This window comes from Trematomus bernacchii, unplaced genomic scaffold (genome assembly GCF_902827165.1).
Source record: "Trematomus bernacchii unplaced genomic scaffold, fTreBer1.1, whole genome shotgun sequence".
NCBI lineage: Eukaryota > Metazoa > Chordata > Actinopteri > Perciformes > Nototheniidae > Trematomus > Trematomus bernacchii.
In genome coordinates this window covers 18,516,822-18,541,047 of record NW_022987593.1, presented here as the reverse complement: position 1 = coordinate 18,541,047, position 24,226 = coordinate 18,516,822, and the positions used below count along the sequence as shown (strand labels likewise).

Here is a 24,226-nt window from a genome sequence, read left to right as displayed (position 1 = left end):
GAAGTGTGTGAGTGAGTGAAGAGTGTGAGTGAGTGAAGTGGTGAGTGAGTGAAGTGTGTGAGTGAGTGAGTGAAGTGTGTGAGTGAGAGAAGTGTGTGAGTGAGTGAAGTGTGTGAGTGAGTGAAGTGTGTGAGTGAGAGAAGTGTGTGAGTGAGTGAAGTGTGTGAGTGAGAGAAGTGTGTGAGTTAGTGAAGTGAGTGAAGTGAGTGAGTGAGTGAAGTGTGTGAGTTAGTGAAGTGTGTGAGTAAGTGAAGTGTGTGAGTGAGTGAAGTGTGTGAGTGAGAGAAGTGTGTGAGTGAGTGAAGTGTGTGAGTGGAGAGTGTGTGAGTGAGTGAAGTGTGTGAGTGAGAGAAGTGTGTGAATGAGTGAAGTGTGTGTGTGAGTGAAGTGTGTGAGTGAGTGAAGTGTGTGAGTGAGTGAAGTGTATGAGTGAGAGAAGTGTGTGAGTAAGTGAAGTGTATGAGTGAGAGAAGTGTGTGAGTGAGAGAAGTGTGTGAGTGAGAGAAGTGTGTGAGTGAAGTGTGTGAGTGAGAGAAGTGTGTGAGTGAAGTGTGTGAGTGAGTGAAGTGTGTGAGTGAGTGAAGTGTGTGAGTGAGAGAAGTGTGTGAGTGAAGTGTGTGAGTGAGAGAAGAGTGTGAGTGAGTGAAGTGTGTGAGTGAGTGAAGTGTGTGAGTGAGTGAAGTGTGTGAGTGAGAGAAGTGTGTGAGTGAGTGAAGTGTGTGAGTGAGTGAAGTGTGTGAGTGAGAGAAGTGTGTGAGTGAAGTGTGTGAGTGAGTGAAGTGTGTGAGTGAGAGAAGAGTGTGAGTGAGTGAAGTGTGTGAGTGAGTGAAGTGTGTGAGTGAGTGAAGTGTGTGAGTGAGAGAAGTGTGTGAGTGAAGTGTGTGAGTAAGTGAAGTGTGAGTGAGAGAGAGTGTGAGTGAGTGAAGTGTGTGAGTGAAGTGTGTGAGTGAGTGAAGTGTGTGAGTGAGAGAAGTGTGTGTGAGTGAAGTGTGTGAGTGAGTGAAGTGTGTGAGTGAGTGAAGTGTGTGAGTGAGTGAAGTGTGAGAGTGTGAGAGAAGTGTGTGAGTGAAGTGTGTGAGTGAGTGAAGTGTGTGAGTGAGAGAAGTGTGTGAGTGAAGTGTGTGAGTGAGTGAAGTGTGTGAGTGAGAGAAGTGTGTGAGTGAGAGAAGTGTGTGAGTGAGTGAAGTGTGTGAGTGAGTGAAGTGTGTGAGTGAGTGAGAAGTGTGTGAGTGAGTGAAGTGTGTGAGTGAGTGAAGTGTGTGAGTGAGAGAAGTGTGTGAGTGAAGTGTGAGTGAGTGAAGTGTGTGTGAGTAAGTGAAGTGTGTGAGTGAGAGAAGTGTGTGTGAGTGAAGTGTGTGTGAGTGAGTGAAGTGTGTGAGTGAGTGAAGTGTGTGAGTGAGTGAAGTGTGTGAGTGAGTGAAGTGTGTGAGTGAGTGAAGTGTGTGAGTGAGAGAAGTGTGTGAGTGAGTGAAGTGTGTGAGTGAGTGAAGTGTGTGAGCACAGCACAGCAACAGTCCTGAGGCCTGTACTACGAAGCCGGATTTTCGCTTAGCCGGCTAGATCTCCATGGTAACTTATGCTGAGCGGCTAACCTCCTCGGGAGGCAGGTTAGGTTGCAGGCTAAGAGATCAACTCAGTGAAAGCACCGCCTGCTGACCAATCAGAGCTCCGTGTGCGGAGTTTAAAGCGATCAAGTCATATTACAGGATAGAGGAAATACAGAAAAACTGCCGTTGCAGGAAAGACGGCCGGCCAAAATCCACTGACTGTGTGAACGTGAACATTAATAGAATATCCCCTCCCATCTTCAGAGCAATCTGACTATTATAATATTAGCGTTAAGAAAGCTTACTTAAATATCTGCCACGACATAAGTAACCGGATCAAGTAACATTAAGTACAGTCCGCGGCACTGTGAGTGCAGACGTCGATGTGTCCCATTATCATTCATATCATATCACATCATAATGTATCATATATTTCCTTATCTGAGTCAGCTCTTGAGCCGTATCTGGCTGTGCAACACTCACAGTGTCACATACTGTATGCAGAAGTATTATTTTAAGCAACACATTAAGTTGACGAAACACTCGAGTCAAATGTAATTAAAGTCAGATCGTGTCTTGGACGGGGCAGTGATATCATAAACCTGTTAATGAACGCAATCAAACGCTTTTTTCTTTTACCAGCTGTATTCACCTTGCAGGTGCAGCTATGTGGCTTTGATCCTGGATAAAGTGTTTAAGTCATGGATGTTTAAAGTTTAACGTCTTCATATTTGACTAATATTAAAGTTCACTTTTCATTCAGGAAGTATGACGCTGCGCTGTCAGTACGCTTGTCCATGTTTGAGATTGGTGGAATGCTCCAAATACCACCCCTTTCATGTGAACGCGCACCTAACTAGATAGGACACGGCTGGCTTGAGCGATCCACTTGATAACCAGCGTCGTAGTACAGTTTAGTGAGAGCGCGTATGTTTTGGATTGGGCCAACCGGCTAACTCAAACATATCCAGGTTAGGTTGAACCAGCTTCGTCGTACAGGCCTCTGCTCTTCACAGACAGAAATGCTGATAGCTAACCTTCAGCATGTTGTAGTTTTTTTGCACACATTATTATTGCATGCATTCTTCAAGTCATGGAGTCCAGGCAGTTTCATTATAATATCAAGTGATGTTAATTTGCATTAGTAGTTAGTATTAGGATGTGTGTTCTCTTGTCAGTGAGGAGAGGTGCTCTGTTTACCACAAGCTGCTCTCTTTCTGCAGAACTACAAACCATGTAAAGCAATAATGTGAAGAGGAAGGAAGTGGTGTTTTAAACCCCCTGCTTTCTGTCTCCTTTCTACCTTCAAGCCCACAGAGGGACGTTAAGGTTCGTGAGAACTCCCTTTCTTTTAATGTAGGAAGGGTTTTCTTGTGGACATCAATCAACTTCTTTGTTATTTTGTCACTGAAGCCACACGGAGACGAGAGCAGCAGCTATGAGTTTAACAGCGAGTGGATTTGTTGTCTTCCTTCTCTCTATGCCAGGTAATGTACATCCACATGTTTTTTTATCCACATTATATTTAGCTTTTCTAAACGCTTTGACACTTTACATAAATATTCCATTCAAGTATACAGCAAACATACACAGGCATATATTAGTGACCAAACAAGATGCACGGAAATTCATTTGGAGAAAATACAAAGAGACAGAAAGAAGTGAGATTGGCAGGTGGTTAGTCAGCGGACGACCAGACCCAGGAGCAATGACTGAACTGGCTTTTCCAAGTGTCAAAGGTATGATCCTCTTCTGCATCTTCTACATATGGACAGTGTTCTGTAACTTGACTTCATGTGTTGTCAGGCGCAGCCAACAATAAGGTCTACAGATCATAATACAGAGCACTTCTATATGGAAACTCACTACTACACCATCCATTCCTGCCTCCCTTTATCCTCTCGTGCATTCATTCGTCTTATTCCAGGTATTCTTGCTCATATTCTGATTTGGCAGAAACACACCTGAGTAGAAATGGTTAAACTCATAAAATGTTAATGTGGCGGCACGTGGTAGTGTTTGTTTGAACTCCTATTTAAGATCTACATTTAACCAAAAGCCAGACAACGCCACCTTGGGAATTGCACCCAAGGAAATAATTATTCAAAGTACCAATAAGGCATCAGGTTCGTAATACTGAGGGGCAGGAGAGGTGGTTCCAATTCATCACATGTTTCATTTCAAGTATTAAATATCATTAAAAAACACAGTAAGATCATCATACACACTGGAAATAAAGGGGGACATCTTAATTAAGGGATGCTGAGGCTTACCAGTGGATGGAGGTGACGAGGGGTGAGAGGGATCCCCACAAAGTAAATGAGGGCACCCGTGATCACTAAACACTCACACACACGAAGGAACACCAACACCAGGGGGAGCCAACACACCTTTGGCTCTCAGCAACTAAAGAGGGGCCAACAAAACACATTACTGGGGGAAACAGTCAAAAATAATTAATACACAAACCAACACATAAGATCAGTATAAAGACAATAAGAAATCAATAATACTAAGAGATATAACTAATATCGACTGAAATAAACAAAACAAGTTTAGAACAGGGTCGAAAACAACTAAACTAAAGAAACGGAAATTAACCCAACAATCTACTTAATATTGAACTAAATAAACAAAACAAGCTTAACTCAACAGGGTCAATGAAATAACTAATCATAAACAGAAATTCATCGAACAGTCCACTATAACAATGTTTAAAATGTGGTCATGTAGTGTAATGCACAGTGACACAAAGAGGCAATACAGACGATGCAGGCCAAGAGCAACACCCGCCAGGCAGCAGTGTAGCGGTGAAGCACAGACGTTGAGGCAAAACAGCCGTCTTTCTGTATTAGGCTTCCAGCGCAGGTGATGTTACGATAATAATACTACATTCATATTATTCAGGAAGGATGAGACAAGCAAAAAGCGTACCTACCGATCAGGCTAAGTTAAGACACACAGCAGGAGAGCTTCGTTCAGCAGCGGCAGCAGACATGGGCTGCAGGATCCCTGCAAGGGTCTACAACCAGCAATACACATTTAGTATGTATGCTACTTGTCATGCTAAGCATACAACAAACGGCAGCCACCGCAAACTCACCGGTGCCAGCGGAGAAAGCACGTAAACGGAACCCGGAAGTGGCCTTCGTGCCAAAGAGCAAGAGGGAGCAAGAGCGACACTGACCCCTCTTTAGAAAGGTTGCCCCGTGTTGATAGGGCTGAACAGTTTATCCTGCTACATCGAGATAACGACGAAAACTACATTTAAATGTGCCAAAACAATCAGTGTTAAATATTAAACTGTACATTGTCTCCGGGTCCTGATTCAGTTCCTGATGTTTCACTGTCCTCTACTGGGGGATCTTAAGTGAGACACATTCAGGCTTCATCACTCAGAGAGCTCCCTCCACTGTCTGCTTTAAAGGGTCAGTTCACCCAAACTACTAAAGTACTGATGTCCTCTCTTACCTCCTAAACATGCAAATCATTCATAATGAAGTTTGCTGCATGCTGTGAGGTTGTTTTTCAAATGTTAAAGTGCTTTAATAAATGTAAACATTGGACATATGTTTACAGTTAATTCAACTGATCCACCTAAACATCCAAAGTCATTGAACATGTGTTTTTCGTATCATTAAACTCTGTGTGTCCAAATCCTACCAGTCCACTTGATTATGAGTGTGATGTGTGTGTTCATGTTGGGTTCACACTAACAGGCATGGGAGTTTCTCACGTCTCAGAGTTCTGCATTTCTCAGAAACAGAAGCAACCTGACCGCAGAGAGAGCAGAGAAGAAACAAACCAAGAGAAATGATATGGCATTTTCCATTCTCTCTTATAATTAATTTGGTTCTCTTCATCCTGTTCAGTTAAACTGCCTCGTGGGTTCACAGGTTAATGCATTCCTGTTCCTTCACTACACCTGCAGACTGTGTGACGTCCTCAGTGCTCATAGAGATCAACTGTTTTACCCTTATCATTTTAAATCCTTTCTAATGCTTTTTTCAGGAAAATTGTTTATTTATCAAATGTTAAAGTATCTATCAGTGTTGGATGTTAAAATGTGTTTCAGGGTCCTGTTCAGTATCTGTGATGTGTCACTGTCCTCTAGTGGGGGATCTTAACTGTTGCACATGCAGGCTTCATCACTCTGAGAGCTCCCTCCACTTTCTAGTGGAAGTCTCTTTGGGGGCATTTCACCAAAACTATAATAATATGTATTTCCTATCTCACCTCCAGTGGCATCTAGCCATGCTGATGGTTCATATGAAGTCTGTTCCATGCAGTGCGGTTAACTTAAAGTAAGACCTCTCTGCACACTGCTTTTCTAACTGATCCACTTAAACAAGTCAAAGTAATTTAAAGCATTGTTTTCTAATCAACATCTATCAAACATCAAACATTGTCTGTCCTACCAGTCCATGTGTGAGTGGTTCATGTTGGCAGGCATGTAAGTTTCCCACGTCTCGAAGTTCTGCATTTCTCAAAAACATTAAGCAACCTGACCGCAGAGATAAGAGAGAAGAAACAAACCAAAAACAATGACATGGCATTTTCCATCCTCTCTTATAATTAATTTGGTTCTCTTCATCCTGTTCAGTTAAACTGCCTCGTGGGTTCACAGGTTAATGCATTCCTGTTCCTTCACTACACCTGCAGACTGTGTGACGTCCTCAGTGCTCATAGAGATCAACTGTTATTCTCTTCTTAATTTAAATGCTCTTTTCTGGTGTCAGTGTTATATTGGCAGTGAAACAAATGTTTAACCGAAGTGTCTTTTAACGTGTATACTTTTTTAAAACAATACAACTTTTGTGTGCAGTGGGTGTTACAGGGTTTGGCTCATCATGCATATTAATCGTCTAAAGAGGAAGTAAATCTTGTCTCTTAACAGCCTGATTTCCGTATTCTGCTCATTGGTGACAGAGGAAAGGCATCTTTCAACACATGGTTCCTCCTTCACTGTGAGTAGAAACAGTTTCTTGATGTAATGATTCTGTATACCTCCTGTGAACATTATTTAATCTGACATGTTTTATAGTCTCACAGAGATGAGAGGAGCAGCTATGAGTCTAACTGCAGCAGCGAGTGGATTAGTTGTCTTCCTGCTCTCTGTGTCAGGTACTGTACATCTACACTTACATTCATCACATGAACAGAGGGGATTCTGGGAAAATGTGGGACTTGTAAAATCAGGTCACATGTGGGAATAAGTGGGATGGATTTGAGTAAAAGGCAAAGCAGAAACATTTTAAATGTATTTGTGTGTAGAATTGTAGAAACTCAAAGACGTTACTAGTTTTTTTGATGGATATTCTGAAGATCTTGTCGTGCGTTGCCACTGTCCTTTGCTCCAATCATCTGCATCAAATATCAGTTTGCACTTTTACAAGCGTTCAAATGAGAATATAGTGTATGCATAACTGTTCCATCCTCTCTCTGTGAAAACATTTTGCTTTGTTTTTTTTCTTAAGACGACTTAAAGAATCTCCAGCTCTGTTTTTATTAAGTTTAAGTGATTTAGAGAGATATTCTTATTCTAAGTCATAACATATTGACTCAACTCTTATCGATCATACCTCTGCACCAAACCCTTCTAGTTCCTTCTCTACTCTCTGACCTCAGTGTTATATTCACACGCTCTGAGTTAAAAGCAGTCTTCTTCTTTTTCTTATCTGTATATCAGACAGAAGCTGCTCACACCTCAGTGTTCTGCATTTATTGTTATTGTTCACACTTACCTCAGCAGCAACCTGACCACAGAGCGAACAGAGAGGGAACTGTTCAGAGAATCTCACACTATTCTAATTAATATGATCGCTAATCATTCACTGTTCATTTATATGAAGGCATTTTCCATTCTTCCTTTGCCCTGACTGTAAAACTGAGCATAGACTTTTTGTGTGGACTTCTGTTATACCTGGTTTAAAGTGGACCTATCTTGCTATATTTGAATAATATATTGTAGGGCCATACCTATATAAGGTATATTTATACGTTTTCTTTTTCAAAATACCAAACAGATCATGCATTTTAGCCATGCCTCATTTCGCTCTATTTTGCTCTCCTCCACCCTGTCTTTGCATGCGCTGCAGCTGACCACGCCCCCCTGCAAAGGAGGGGGCCGAGTTACGAGCGTCGTGTTACCATGCTGTTACCATGCTGTTACCATGCCACGGCAACCTCTCATTCCCCTGATAGGTGGAGAGTTGGCCATATAGGCGGAGCTCCTCAGTCCTGACGTCAGAGAAATGTTCAAATCTGGATCAGTTTTTATCAGATCCGTTGCAGCCCCGTTTTTAGAGATTTGGGTATGGAGGAAAATAGAGAGGGTTGTGTTTTCTGACACTTGGTGAGTTCCCTGACACACCGGGGACACATATTCATGTATAAAAGACGTACAAAAGTGCATTTTGCATGATAGGTCCCCTTTAATTAAGAAATAAGAAAGTATCACTGGTACCAGTTTAAAAGTTCCTTAGAAAGAATTCACATGTTTTTCTGCTTTATCCCAGTAAAGTTTGTAAAATGTTTATTTTCAAATTGTTTGTTGACAGTATTGTTTAACAATTTATAGATTAACTTTGATTCTAGTTTCTGATGTGCTCTGTGTTTCAGTGGTTCAGGGTCAGGATGAGTGGGGAGTGGCTTACACTTCTACTGAGATCTGTGCAGTGACAGGATCAACAGTGGAGATAAGATGCAGCTTCACATACCCATCTCCATCGAATGGAAGTGTTACCACAGTAGAAAAAAACATTCTGGTCTAAACAGAAAGATGGTGAATCTGTAGATCTGACCACAGTCTCAGAGTATTCAGGTCATGTAGAGAATCTCTGTGAAAAGAACATCTGCACTCTGAGAATCAGAAACCTGAGAGAGAGCGACTCAGCTGAGTACTGGTTCAGGTTTGAAACAAACCGAGCAGGAGGAAAATATAGTGGTTCACCTGGAGTCACTTTGTCTGTCAAAGGTAACACCAATCAGTTCCAAATGTTCAACATTAAGAAACAATAATATAATTGTGATGTGTTTTTAAATACATGAATGTTGAGAGTTTATTCTTAAATAACCTTCCTGTTCCTTCTTCACAAATACAGATCTCTCGGTGCAGGTGGAACGCAAATATTCCAACAGTGCAAACCTGAAGTGTCAGAGCAGTTGTGATTTACCTGATAATGATTACGTCTGGTACAAGAACGGAGGAAACGCTCTGTCAGGAACATCTTCTCTTCAGGTCGACTTTAATTATCTCGACAGCTATTCCTGTGCTTTGAAAGGATATGAGGACTCTCCCTCCCCTTCAGTGTGTGAGTTCACTTCACTACCTTATTCTAACATAACACCATCTAGTGGAAGCCTTAGCTAACTGTATGGGAATGTGACTTACCATTTATGTTTATTTTTCAGGTGTCACTGGTCGAGACAGCAACACACTGACTTATACTGAAGGAAGTATCTGCGCCCCCAAAGGATCATCAGTGGACATTTCCTGCACGTACAGCAGTAATGAATGTATTACATCTAAATTCTGGTTCAGTCCTGAGCGTAGTCATCAGGGACAGAATCCCTCTCAACCTGAGGACCTTAGTAAAAACTCCCAGTATGCAGGTCGTGTTCAGATCCTTGAAACAGAGAGAGGACGCTCCACTCTGAGGATCCCTGACCTGAGAGACTCAGATTCAGCTCAGTATCTCTTCACATTCAAAACACCAAGCTTTGAATGGAGGAGTGATTTACCTGGAACAACTCTGACTGTCACAGGTACTGATCAACACAAACTGATGTATACTGTATACACCAACACATTACAATGAAAACATACTGGAAGTTGAGTGTTTGTAATTACTGTTGGATGAGTTATCATATTTGTTCACCAACTGTAGACTGTTGTGTTAATGGGTATATGTACATTTATCATCAGTTTCATTTCAGACCGAGTGATATAATATTGTTTATTTTTCTCATATCCAGCTCTGCAGGTGCAGGTGATCAGAACAACTTACCAGCAGTCTAATACCTATGCAGAGCTGAAGTGTCACAGCAGCTGCAGTCCAGCTGGTGTTTCCTACGTCTGGTTCAACAACAGAAAGAAAATCACGACAACATCGATATCTTCCTATAAAGGCTGGATTAAACTCACAGACACTGTCTCTTGTGCTCTGGAAGGACATGAAGCCTTCTCTTCTCCTATAGTGTGTGAGTTCACTCATACACAAACACTGACATTTCAATACATTGACAATTTCAGATAGAAACCTTACAATAGTCTTCTGATTCTTAATGCAGACGCAGCAGTATTATTTATAGAAACAAAAAGCTTTCTAGGTCAACAACATACAGATTAAATAGATTTTGGTAGAGACATAATTTACAACATATCAGAGGTAAAAATACAAAATATCAACAATAACAGAAAATCCGGTAGGCAGCAAGAAACATCACAAAATATCTATCATAAATAAGGTTAGCTTTATATTGTTCTTCATGTTATTCCAAGTTACAGGAACAAGATGAAAAAACTGGATTCTCACTAAAAACCTCAGTCGGCAGCTGCTAGGGTTATTTTGGAATTAGTTCCTCATCCAATGCTCTGTAATGACTCGAAATGCAGCTATTCAGTGTTCAATAATGTAGATACCTTTGAGCTAATGCAGTGAGAAACACATTCTTAATATTTACTGTTCACACATCTCCTCCAGATGCTCCGAGGACTCCATCTTTGTCAAGACCCTCTGGTGAGATAAAGGAGGGCCGTTCAGTGACTCTGACCTGTAGCAGTGATGCTAACCCAGCAGCTACATACACCTGGTACAAGAAGAATGGAAATCGTAACGTTCCTCTTCTCAGTGACGGACCACAGCTTGTCTTCAGCTCCATCCAGTCCTCTGACTCTGGACAGTATTTCTGTTCAGCTACAAATGATCTGGGGAGTAGCACATCTGCAAACACCTTTATTGACGTGAAATGTGAGTAAGACAGTTTATTGAAAGATAACAAGCTTATATCTGTCAAGTTGTTTCAAGAAAATATGTTACTTATCATCACTACTTTCTTCAGCTCAGCTTGCTTTACATTACATGGGATCCAGGCAGGGCCGGCCTGACATGCACATTTACCATTTACCTCACTGTATAAAAAAGTAACTGTGTTGATAATATTAATAAACAGGAATTATATTTGCAAAGTACATTGTTTCCCAAAAAAATGGTTTCCCTCCTGTCGGTTGGGGGGGGGGGGGCTCATCTCACAATGTCGCTTGGAGCCCCAAGTTTGATCCAGGGAACAAGTGGGTAACGAAAAGTGAACTGGCAGTAACTTCTAATCACATTTTATAGAGTTGCTAATGATGACATCATTGAGAAACGACTGTTAAATATTGTTATATTTAACTAATATTTACTGTTATTAACTTTACAAGGCTATCTCTAAATCCTTAAATTCCATGACTCAATTCATAGTTGTGACTTGATTAAGTGATACACTAAACGGCATTTAACCAATGACATCATTACTTTATTATGACCAATAACAATTCAGAAATACCCATGAACAATTATTTACAGTATATATTAATTCATTTACATAATATCTAACGGTTGTTTCTCTAAAATATATTCCTTAGCTAAAGTGAAAAAACTGAAACGTTGACTATAATTAAATGTATTATGTCAACAAATTACACATAATTGTATCAGGTTGGTTGAAAGCAATAATGTACATTTTAAATGAAAAATATTAGGTTCATCTTAATATTATTGCTTTCAACTCACCTAATGCAAATAAATTGAATTTATTGACATAATACATTTAATTAAAGTCAATGTTTTAGTGTTTTCAGTGTACTCTACAAAATGTGATTAGTAAATGCTCAACAACTGTCCTTCAAGTTAGGGTTATTTTGGAATGAGTTCCTCATCCAATGCTCTGTAAGGACTCGAAATGCAGCTATTCAGCGTTCAATAATGTAGATACCTTTGAGCTAATGCAGTGAGAAACACATTCTGAATATTTACTGTTCACACATCTCCTCCAGATGCTCCGAGGACTCCATCTTTGTCAAGACCCTCTGGTGAGATAAAGGAGGGCAGTCCAGTGACTCTGACCTGTAGCAGTGATGCTAACCCAGCAGCTAAATACACCTGGTACAAGAAGAATGGAAATCGTAACGTTCCTCTTCTCAGTGACGGACCACAGCTTGTCTTCAGCTCCATCCAGTCCTCTGACTCTGGACAGTATTTCTGTTCAGCTACAAATGATCTGGGGAGTAGCACATCTGCAAACACCTTTATTGACGTGAAATGTGAGTAAGACAGTTTATTGAAAGATAACAAGCTTATATCTGTCAAGTTGTTTCAAGAAAATATGTTACTTATCATCACTACTTTCTTCAGCTCAGCTTGCTTTACATTACATGGGATCCAGGCAGGGCCGTCCTGACATGCACATTTACCATTTACCTCACTGTATAAAAAAGTAACTGTGTTGATAATATTAATAAACAGGAATTATATTTGCAAAGTACATTGTTTCCCAAAAAAATGGTTTCCCTCCTGTCGGTTGGGGGGGGGGGGGGCTCATCTCACAATGTCGCTTGGAGCCCCAAGTTTGATCCAGGGAACAAGTGGGTAATGAAAAGTGAACTGGCAGTAACTTCTAATCACATGTTATAGAGTTGCTAATGATGACATCATTGAGAAACGACTGTTAAATATTGTTATATTTAACTAATATTTACTGTTATTAACTGTACAAGGCTATCTCTAAATCCTTAAATTCCATGACTCAATTCATAGTTGTGACTTGATTAAGTGATACACTAAACGGCATTTAACCAATGACATCATTACTTTATTATGACCTACAATTCAGAAATACCCATGAACAATTATTTACAGTATATATTAATTCATTTACATAATATCTAACGGTTGTTTCTCTAAAATATATTCCTTAGCTACAGTGAAAAAACTGAAATGTTGACTATAATTAAATGTATTATGTCAACAAATGACACATAATTGTATCAGGTTGGTTGAAAGCAATAATATACATTTTATATGAAAAATATTAGGTTCAACTTAATATTATTGCTTTCAACTAACCTAATGCAAAACAATTAATTTATTGACATAATACATTTAATTAGAGTCAATGTTTTAGTGTTTTCAGTGTACTCTACAAAATGTGATTAGTAAATACTCAACAACTGTCCTTCAAGTTAGGGTTATTTTGGAATGAGTTTCTCATCCAATGCTCTGTAATGACTCGAAATGCAGCTATTCAGCGTTCAATAATGTAGATACCTTTGAGCTAATGCAGTGAGAAACACATTCTTAATATTTACTGTTCACACTTCTCCTCCAGATGCTCCGAGGATTCCTTCTCTCTCAACACGCTCTGGTGAGATAAAGGAGGGCCGTTCAGTGACTCTGACCTGTAGCAGTGATGCTAACCCAGCAGCTAAATACACCTGGTACAAGAAGGATGTTAATCGTAACGTTCCTCCTCTCAGTGAAGGACGACAGCTTTTCTTCAGCTACATCCAGTCCTCTGACTCTGGACAGTATTTCTGTTCAGCTACAAATGATCTGGGGAGTAGCACATCTGAAACCATCCGTATTGACGTGAAATGTGAGTAAGACAGTTTATTTAAAGATAACAAGCTTATATCTGTCTAGTTGTTTCTAGAGAAGATGTTACTTATCATCACTACTTTCTTCAGCTCAGCTTGCTTTACATTACATGGGATCCAGGGAACAAGTGGGTAACGAAAAGTGAACTGGCAGTAACTTCTAATCACATTTTATAGAGTTGCTAATGATGACATCATTGAGAAACGACTGTTAAATATTGTTATATTTAACTAATATTTACTGTTATTAACTTTACAAGGCTATCTCTAAATCCTTAAATTCCATGACTCAACTCATCGTTGTGACTTGATTAAGTGATACACTAAACGGCATTTAACCAATGACAAATCATTACTTTATTATGACCAATAACAATTCAGAAATACCTGTGAACAATTATTTACAGTACATATTAATTCATTTACATAATATCCAGCGGTTGTTTCTCTAAAATATATTCCTTAGCTAAAGTGAAAAAACTGAAACGTTGACTATAATTAAATGTATTATGTCAACAAATTACACATAATTGTATCAGGTTGGTTGAAAGCAATAATGTACATTTTAAATGAAAAATATTAGGTTCATCTTAATATTATTGCTTTCAACTCACCTAATGCAAAACAATTGAATTTATTGACATAATACATTTAATTAAAGTCAATGTTTTAGTGTTTTCAGTGTACTCTACAAAATGTGATTAGTAAATGCTCAACAACTGTCCTTCAAGTTAGGGTTATTTTGGAATGAGTTCCTCATCCAATGCTCTGTAAGGACTCGAAATGCAGCTATTCAGCGTTCAATAATGTAGATACCTTTGAGCTAATGCAGTGAGAAACACATTCTGAATATTTACTGTTCACACATCTCCTCCAGATGCTCCGAGGACTCCATCTTTGTCAAGACCCTCTGGTGAGATAAAGGAGGGCAGTCCAGTGACTCTGACCTGTAGCACTGATGCTAACCCAGCAGCTACATACACCTGGTACAAGAAGAATGGAAATCGTAACGTTCCTCTTCTCAGTGACGGACCACAGCTTGTCTTCAGCTCCATCCAGTCCTCTGACTCTGGACAGTATTTCTGTTCAGCTACAAATGATCTGGGGAGTAGCACATCTGCAAACACCTTTATTGACGTGAAATGTGAGTAAGACAGTTTATTGAAAGATAACAAGCTTATATCTGTCAAGTTGTTTCAAGAAAATATGTTACTTATCATCACTACTTTCTTCAGCTCAGCTTGCTTTACATTACATGGGATCCAGGCAGGGCCGTCCTGACATGCACATTTACCATTTACCTCACTGTATAAAAAAGTAACTGTGTTGATAATATTAATAAACAGGAATTATATTTGCAAAGTACATTGTTTCCCAAAAAAATGGTTTCCCTCCTGTCGGTTGGGGGGGGGGGGGGCTCATCTCACAATGTCGCTTGGAGCCCCAAGTTTGATCCAGGGAACAAGTGGGTAACGAAAAGTGAACTGGCAGTAACTTCTAATCACATGTTATAGAGTTGCTAATGATGACATCATTGAGAAACGACTGTTAAATATTGTTATATTTAACTAATATTTACTGTTATTAACTGTACAAGGCTATCTCTAAATCCTTAAATTCCATGACTCAATTCATAGTTGTGACTTGATTAAGTGATACACTAAACGGCATTTAACCAATGACATCATTACTTTATTATGACCTACAATTCAGAAATACCCATGAACAATTATTTACAGTATATATTAATTCATTTACATAATATATAACGGTTATTTCTCTAAAATATATTCCTTAGCTACAGTGAAAAAACTGAAATGTTGACTATAATTAAATGTATTATGTCAACAAATGACACATAATTGTATTAGGTTGGTTGAAAGCAATAATATACATTTTATATGAAAAATATTAGGTTCAACTTAATATTATTGCTTTCAACTAACCTAATGCAAAACAATTAATTTATTGACATAATACATTTAATTAGAGTCAATGTTTTAGTGTTTTCAGTGTACTCTACAAAATGTGATTAGTAAATGCTCAACAGCTGTCCTTCAAGTTAGGGTTATTTTGGAATGAGTTCCTCATTCAATGCTCTGTAATGACTCGAAATGCAGCTATTCAGCGTTCAATAATGTAGATACCTTTGAGCTAATGCAGTGAGAAACACATTCTGAATATTTACTGTTCACACATCTCCTCCAGATGCTCCGAGGATTCCTTCTCTCTCAACACGCTCTGGTGAGATAAAGGAGGGCCGTTCAGTGACTCTGACCTGTAGCAGTGATGCTAACCCAGCAGCTAAATACACCTGGTACAAGAAGGATGTTAATCGTAACGTTCCTCCTCTCAGTGAAGGACAACAGCTTGCCTTCAGATCCATCCAGTCCTCTGACTCTGGACAGTATTTCTGTTCAGCTACAAATGATCTGGGGAGTATCACATCTGAAACCATCCGTATTGACGTGAAATGTGAGTAAGACAGTTTATTTAAAGATAACAAGCTTATATCTGTCTAGTTGTTTCAAGAGAAGATGTTACTTATCATCACTACTTTCTTCAGCTCAGCTTGCTTTACATTACATGGGATCCAGGGAACAAGTGGGTAACGAAAAGTGAACTGGCAGTAACTTCTAATCACATTTTATAGAGTTGCTAATGATGACATCATCGAGAAACGACTGTTAAATATTGTTATATTTAACTAATATTTACTGTTATTAACTTTACAAGGCTATCTCTAAATCCTTAAATTCCATGACTCAACTCATCGTTGTGACTTGATTAAGTGATACACTAAACGGCATTTAACCAATGACAAATCATTACTTTATTATGACCAATAACAATTCAGAAATACCTGTGAACAATTATTTACAGTACATATTAATTCATTTACATAATATCTAACGGTTGTTTCTCTAAAATATATTCCTTAGCTAAAGTGAAAAAACTGAAACGTTGACTATAATTAAATGTATTATGTCAACAAATTACACATAATTGTATCAGGTTGGTTGAAAGCAATAATGTACATTTTAAATGAAAAATATTAGGTTCATCTTAATATTATTGCTTTCAACTCACCTAATGCAAATAAATTGAATTTATTGACATAATACATTTAATTAAAGTCAATGTTTTAGTGTTTTCAGTGTACTCTACAAAATGTGATTAGTAAATGCTCAACAACTGTCCTTCAAGTTAGGGTTATTTTGGAATGAGTTCCTCATCCAATGCTCTGTAAGGACTCGAAATGCAGCTATTCAGCGTTCAATAATGTAGATACCTTTGAGCTAATGCAGTGAGAAACACATTCTGAATATTTACTGTTCACACATCTCCTCCAGATGCTCCGAGGACTCCTTCTTTGTCAAGACCCTCTGGTGAGATAAAGGAGGGCAGTCCAGTGACTCTGACCTGTAGCAGTGATGCTAACCCAGCAGCTACATACACCTGGTACAAGAAGAATGGAAATCGTAACGTTCCTCTTCTCAGTGACGGACCACAGCTTGTCTTCAGCTCCATCCAGTCCTCTGACTCTGGACAGTATTTCTGTTCAGCTACAAATGATCTGGGGAGGAGCACATCTGCAAACTCCTTTATTGACGTGAAATGTGAGTAAGACAGTTTATTGAAAGATAACAAGCTTATATCTGTCAAGTTGTTTCAAGAAAATATGTTACTTATCATCACTACTTTCTTCAGCTCAGCTTGCTTTACATTACATGGGATCCAGGCAGGGCCGTCCTGACATGCACATTTACCATTTACCTCACTGTATAAAAAAGTAACTGTGTTGATAATATTAATAAACAGGAATTATATTTGCAAAGTACATTGTTTCCCAAAAAAATGGTTTCCCTCCTGTCGGTTGGGGGGGGGGGGGGCTCATCTCACAATGTCGCTTGGAGCCCCAAGTTTGATCCAGGGAACAAGTGGGTAACGAAAAGTGAACTGGCAGTAACTTCTAATCACATGTTATAGAGTTGCTAATGATGACATCATTGAGAAACGACTGTTAAATATTGTTATATTTAACTAATATTTACTGTTATTAACTTTACAAGGCTATCTCTAAATCCTTAAATTCCATGACTCAATTCATAGTTGTGACTTGATTAAGTGATACACTAAACGGCATTTAACCAATGACAAATCATTACTTTATTATAACTAATAACAATTCAGAAATACCCATGAATAATTATTTACAGTATATATTAATTCATTTACATAATATCTAACGGTTGTTTCTCTAAAATATATTCCTTAGCTAAAGTGAAAAAACTGAAACGTTGACTATAATTAAATGTATTATGTCAACAAATTACACATAATTGTATCAGGTTGGTTGAAAGCAATAATGTACATTTTAAATGAAAAATATTAGGTTCAACTAAATATTATTGCTTTCAACTCACCTAATGCAAACACATTGAATTTATTGACATAATACATTTAATTAAAGTCAATGTTTTAGTGTTTTCAGTGTACTCTACAAAATGTGATTAGTAAATACTCAACAACTGTCCTTCAAGTTAGGGTTATTTTGGAATGAGTTCCTCATCCAATGCTCTGTAATGACTCGAAATGCAGCTATTCAGCGTTCAATAATGTAGATACCTTTGAGCTAATGCAGTGAGAAACACATTCTGAATATTTACTGTTCACACATCTCCTCCAGATGCTCCGAGGATTCCTTCTTTGTCAAGTCCCTCTGGTGAGATAAAGGAGGGCAGTCCAGTGACTCTGACCTGTAGCAGTTATGCTAACCCAGCAGCTAAATACACCTGGGACAAGAGGGATCAAAATGCACTCCTTTCTTCTGTCAATGAAGGACCACTTCTTGTCCTCAGCTCCATCCAGTCCTCTGACTCTGGACAGTATTTCTGTAGAGCTGAGAACTCGCTGGGGGCGAATACATCTAAAGACATATTTGTTGATGTGAAATGTGAGTGAAACATTGTTTTAAAGCTTTAATCTGTCCTGTCTTTGCTGGAGAATATTTCTATGATCTTTACTACTTTCTTCAGCTCTATAGCTTCTCATTCACAGTCTGCTGTAATTCTCTTAATAGCTTAAGGTGATTTTAAGATACTTAAAATGTATTTTTTAAAGGATATTTATGACAATAATTACCTAAAAATGTATTGATTAATCCAAATTGATCCATTAATTCAAAATGCATCATCTGAGAAAGCCATGTAAACATTTAAAACATAGTGATGTGAATGACACGGGTCTCTCTGAATCTCCAGATCCTCCAAAGCTCCCCTCTGTGTCAGTGAGTCCCTCTGCTGAGATAGAGGAGGGCAGTTCAGTGACTCTGACCTGTAGCAGTGATGCTAACCCAGCAGCTAAATACACCTGGTACAAGGAGGATGAAGACTCTCCAAATGCTTCAGGACAGATCTTCACCATCACTGACTTCAGAGCTGAACACAGTGGGAGGTATTCCTGTGGAGCCCAGAACAAGTTAGGACGTAGTAACTCCACCTTTCATCTGACTGTTGTGAAAGGTACGTTTTATGGCTTCATCTTAAACAGCAAATGTATCAGCTTTTTTTAAATTTTCAGTCACATAGGAGGCAGAAGAAAGTTGCAGTTTTCATCGTTGATGTGGGAAACGTTTTCTTTCTGTTACATACAAAATGGCTCATATATTTTATTTATAAAATAAGATTAACTTTATTAATCCCAATTTGGGAATTTCTTTTGTTGCAGCAGCATAACATAATAACAGATACAAATAGTAGATATGAACAATTCTAAAATATAAACATCTCAAAATACATATAGAAATAAACTAGAATCTCTTATCTCTTGTGTTTCAACAAATTGTTGTGTTACTGCTGCAGTTTGTTGTGCTGTCTTTCCCTCAATACTTACAGTGAGAGTTTTGTTAAGTTAAGCACACCCAATGTGAATAAAGGGTTCTTCTTGCCTACATAAGAACAGAACAGTAAGGTAAATCCAAGGTCTGTGCAGTGCCCATTTATTGGGACATTAGATGCCAATTTCACTGTTTGCAGACGATACCGTCCTTTTCAATAGCCCTTGACCATCAGTGTGCCTAACCCTGATAAGACCTTAGTAATGCAGGTATTTGTATTCAACATTTAGTTTTGAGACAAACCCTGGACTTACTGGGCTGGTTAGCTGTCCAGCTGGTCTGGGAGCACCAGGAGATTCAAAAAGAAGGAAAAACAGTATTCACGGCGTAAAAAGTATCCCCATTAGAGAAACACTGCTGTATTAACTGTCTGTTCTCTGTTGATCACTGTTTCTCAGGATCATGGAAGCTACTACCTTTGGTAACAATCCCTGTTGTTCTCCTGGCTGTCATATCTCTCTCTGTCTTCCTGTGGATCAGGTGAGCAGATCTGTTCATCTTAATCATTGTTTGTTAAATCATTGAAAATGTGTGTTGTTAGAACTTTATCACTTTTTTTAACCAGAAAAAAGAGGGCTTCCAGGGACTCTGCTGAACCTGAAGAGAGACCGGAACACACGGAAGAGGTGAGAATATTTTTATAACAAATACTGTCTAGTCTTAAAAAATCTGTTCTATTGATACTTGTCTTGAAACGTCCTTAATCTTTTCTGTCATACAGCATGATGTTGATGAAGCAGGGATATTTCTTCCATCATACCACATTTGAGTTTTCTGTCCTGGCTGCAATCCTCTGAAAAACTATAAACCAAATAACATTAAAATGTATAGCTGATTCCAATGTCAGACAACAATATGTCCAAATGAGCAATCACAGGTCAGGGTTGTTTCACGAGTTGTCCTCCAGGTGTCAGTATTGGGTCCACTCTTGTTCATTACATTACATGTTACTTGTCAGACGCCTTTATCCAAAGCGACTTACATACACAATACTGTGGACAATCCCCACAGGAGCAATTTGGGGTGTCTTGCCCAGGGACACAACGACATGCTGACTGCAGTGGGGTTTGAACCTGTGCTCCCCTGATCCGAACACCAACGCACTAATCCACTGCGCCACACGCCTGTTCATCATCAACCGCCTTCACCATTATGTCCACTTTCACTGCTATGCCAACCTCTCCATGCCACACACCTTCACTCCCCCTAACCTAATCATTGATTGCTTCTCTGTACCTTTCTCCAGTCAAGTCAAACGCCTTTGTGTCACCTTAGAACCATCCTCTCTTATGCACCTAACATAAGAAACATCACCCAAACTTCTTTCTTCCACCTACGTAACATTTCCAGACTCCCTCCATCCCTCTCTAGATTAAGTCTTAGTCCATGTATTTGTCACATCCTGTATTGACTATTGCAAGGTTTCCCTCTCCGGTCTGTCCACCAATCTCTTCCACAAGCTCCAAATCATTCAGAACTGGGATCATTACCCGCACAGAATCCTCTGACCACATCATTCCCCTTCTCAAGCAGCTACACTGGCTCCCTTTTCAATACCAACATTGACTAATAAAACCTTCTGCTCACCTAAAAAGCGTATACCCCCTCCTGCTCCTTCCACTCATCCTCAGTTGATTATCTAACCATCCCCACTTCACACCAACCATTCTGTATGCTGTGATGAAATGCTACTGACCCTGTCCCACTTATGTTTGCCTTGTTTGTGTTTGGTTCAGGATTAGCTGTTTTTCTTATTCGATAATTTGTTTTATGCATTGAAAGGTGTCCTTGGGTGTCCTACAAGGCACCTCCAAATAAAAAGTATTATTTTTTTTATTTTCTAGTATGCCACCGTCCACTTTTCCAACAACCGAGCAGAACCTCTTTACTCCAACATGAGAGCAGGTCAACACCTCGGACACACGGAGCAACAGGAAGTCCCGGAATACGCTGCCATCAAGTTCACGAGTCGTGCCCCGAGGTGAGCAGCTCCTCACACAGGAACATTAACCTCATTACAAGATTAAAATGACACTACTTTGAAATATATCAATTGCTTTTGTATGCCTTTTGTCACTGAGAGATATTATCATGTATTTCTCAGGACCAGACCAGAGGATCCAGCTGAACTGTACAGCGTGATCACCAAAGCCCACTGAACACAGCAGGCTTTGCATTTGAACTCTGATACTTCAGTTTTTTGACAATGAGTAAATTACGCAGGTCAATATTGATCTTTAAAATATATTTCACAGGATGGGCCTCTCCAAAAATGTGCTTTGAGACAATTATGTATCTTAAAGAAACATAACATGTATTCATTCAAAAGTGTTTAGCTTAGCTTTGTTTACTCTTACTTGGACAGCTGTAAAAAAAATATTTAATGCATCAAATTGTTAATTTAACTTGGTTAATACAAAAGTAGTATCTTTCGGTACGACAAAGGATGTGATCCCTAACTGGCTTCCCACTGACAGCATTTTTTTATTGGGAAACTGGAGACATTAGCATAGAGTTAGATTTTAATGATAAAAGACAATTGCCTTTGTACATTTCTCTAATTACTTCATATAACATTTATTCACTCTTTTATTCATCTTCCAAAATATAAATCAAAACGATTTTGAGGCTTACTTGACCTTATATCAGAAATGTCCCAACTACTATTGGATTAAATATCTTAAAGGTCCCCTATGATACTCTTTTCATCAATATATTATAGTTCTCAGATATATACAAAACATGTCTCTGAAGTGTTTGTCTCCAAACACCAAACAGATCATTGCAGCATCCCATAATCCCCTCTGTTTCAGCCCTGTTTCCAAAGTGCTGATTCTCTGTCTGTTACTTTAGATGAAAATAAGGAGCCCCTCCCCATGCCCCTCTGAGAGATATTTGGTTACAAAGAACACAATGGTGCTCTAGGAGGAGATTCAGGTGATAAGGTGGGGGGGGGGGGGGGGGGTTACCTTGGTTGGTGATTGGCTAATGGTTACACAAGACAAAACATCGTTATGACATCATAAAGTGGCCAAAATCTGATCAGCTCATTTTCAGACAGGTTTTTATAGAAATGGATCAGGACAAAAAGAGAGAGAATCTTTGTTCCTGAAACTTTCAGAGTCTCTTTACACAGAGGGGACACATGTTGATGAAGAAGAGACATGAAGAAGAGGGGACACATGTTGATGAAGAAGAGACATGAAGAAGAGGGGACACATGTTGATGTAGAAGAGACATGAAGAAGAGGGGACACATGTTGATGTAGAAGAGACATGAAGAAGAGGGGACACATTTTGATGTAGAAGAGACATGAAGAAGAGGGGACACATGTTGATGTAGAAGAGACATGAAGAAGAGGGGACACATGTTGATGTAGAAGAGACATGAAGAAGAGGGGACACATGTTGATGTAGAAGAGACATGAAGAAGAGGGGACACATGTTGATGTAGAAGAGACATGAAGAAGAGGGGACACATGTTGATGTAGAAGAGACATGAAGAAGAGGGGACACATGTTGATGTAGAAGAGACATGAAGAAGAGGGGACACATGTTGATGTAGAAGAGACATGAAGAAGAGGGGACACATGTTGATGTAGAAGAGACATGAAGAAGAGGGGACACATGTTGATGTAGAAGAGACATGAACAAGTGGATTTTGCATAATAGGTGACCTTTAAATGTCACATATTCATATCTTTCAAAAGGTAAAATAACATGTTATTCCGCCAAAGTAGCATATTGAACATGATGGATGTATGGATTAAAACCCACCCAATAAAAAGTGTTGTTATTGGAAAGCACATTGGGTATTGGAGAGGAATAATGCCTTAGCTGATCTTGGTGCAGTTTCATAATGCTGCCACTAGGTTTTAGTAAAGAGACGTATTTTTCACCAATAGAAAACCATTTCATAGAACTGGTGGGTATATAACTATCTTTGTGTACAGTATTTTAACACATGCTTTGTTGGCCATCATGTTTTATTAACCAGCTCCATTATCAACATTTTATGTGATATTATGTTGTTTTTTTTTTACGGTTTTTATCATCAGAGCTCATTATAATTGTGTGACTCGCTTTGCTGTTATTACCTGTTCTGTTTGGCTCTGAAAGCATGTTTCTTTTTCTCTTCTGTATTGATTAGGTTTAATTGGTTTAAATATAATAATGTGTTTGAAATGTTAACAGCTCATGTCTAATGCAATAAATGTTGATGTTAAAATATCAAAGTGCATTTGTTTGATTGTAAAAACAGTGGAAACAGTAAAAACAAATTAAGCTGCAGTGATGAAAGTGCAGTGTTTGTCAGGATACATTAGAAGGTGAACACAGTGAAGGCAGAGTGTCACACTGAGTGAGAGAAGTGTGTGAGTGAGAGAAGTGTGTGAGTGAAGTGTGTGAGTGAGTGAGTGAAGTGTGTGAGTGAGTGAAGTGTGTGAGTGAGTGAAGTGTGTGAGTGTGTGAAGTGTGTGAGTGAAAGAAGTGTGTGAGTGAGTGAAGTGTGTGAGTGAGAGAAGTGTGTGAGTGTGTGAAGTGTGTGAGTGAGTGAAGTGTGTGAGTGTGTGAAGTGTGTGAGTGAGAGAAGTGTGTGAGTGAGTGAAGTGTGTGAGTGAGTGAAGTGTGTGAGTGTGTGAAGTGTGTGAGTGAAAGAAGTGTGTGAGTGAGTGAAGTGTGTGACCACAGCACAGCCAAAGTCCTGCTCTTCCCTCACAGAGATATTTGCAGCTAAGCTTCAGTTCGTGCGGCAGATTGTAGTTTCGTCTGATTTTACACGTGGATTTCAGAAATATTGACAATTGAAATGTGAAACCTTGGATAAGCACTAATGAATGAATTCATCATGACTTTTTGCAGTCATTATTAATGCATGTGTCTTTCAGGTTATAGTGTAGAGGCAGTTTCACAGAAGTTTAAAGAGCATTGTCTCACATTCTGAATGGAGCCATTTACGATAAAGGAAGACAAGAACACATTCATCCCCAGCATCAGAGAGGTGGTGAGGTGTGGATCCTTCAGGTTCACCACAAAACCTTTAGTTCAAAACAACAAACAGTGCATATTAATAATGTGAGAAAAAGGAAGTGGTGTTTTACACACCTGTTTCGGTCTGTTTATACCTTCAAGCCCACAGAGGGGC

General features: G+C 39.0%; 1 protein-coding gene and 1 long non-coding RNA gene across 8 annotated transcripts in view; both read left to right on the top strand.

The window, feature by feature from the left end:
- The window catches only part of LOC117482036 (basement membrane-specific heparan sulfate proteoglycan core protein-like), a 55,922-nt gene extending 34,098 nt beyond the window's left edge, over positions 1-21,824 (top strand). For 4 of the 7 annotated variants that reach the window (XM_034130003.1, XM_034130002.1, XM_034130001.1 and 1 more), the window contains 12 exons: positions 10,253-10,519; positions 11,587-11,853; positions 12,918-13,184; positions 14,063-14,329; positions 15,394-15,660; positions 16,539-16,805; positions 17,876-18,142; positions 18,450-18,710; positions 19,483-19,564; positions 19,650-19,710; positions 20,929-21,065; positions 21,189-21,824. In XM_034130003.1, the coding sequence (XP_033985894.1) occupies positions 10,253-10,519; positions 11,587-11,853; positions 12,918-13,184; positions 14,063-14,329; positions 15,394-15,660; positions 16,539-16,805; positions 17,876-18,142; positions 18,450-18,710; positions 19,483-19,564; positions 19,650-19,710; positions 20,929-21,065; positions 21,189-21,243 (2,465 nt within the window). In that variant the 3' untranslated portion in view covers positions 21,244-21,824. The remainder of the gene's footprint in view (positions 1-10,252; positions 10,520-11,586; positions 11,854-12,917; positions 13,185-14,062; positions 14,330-15,393; positions 15,661-16,538; positions 16,806-17,875; positions 18,143-18,449; positions 18,711-19,482; positions 19,565-19,649; positions 19,711-20,928; positions 21,066-21,188) is intronic. The other 3 variants (XM_034129999.1, XM_034129998.1, XM_034129997.1) reach the window with 3 other exon arrangements.
- LOC117482110 lies at positions 5,974-8,242 on the top strand. Its single transcript, XR_004555822.1, has 3 exons — positions 5,974-6,514; positions 6,592-6,671; positions 8,169-8,242. It is a non-coding gene; the product is annotated as an uncharacterized LOC117482110 (long non-coding RNA).
- Positions 21,825-24,226: the final 2,402 nt, after the last annotated feature.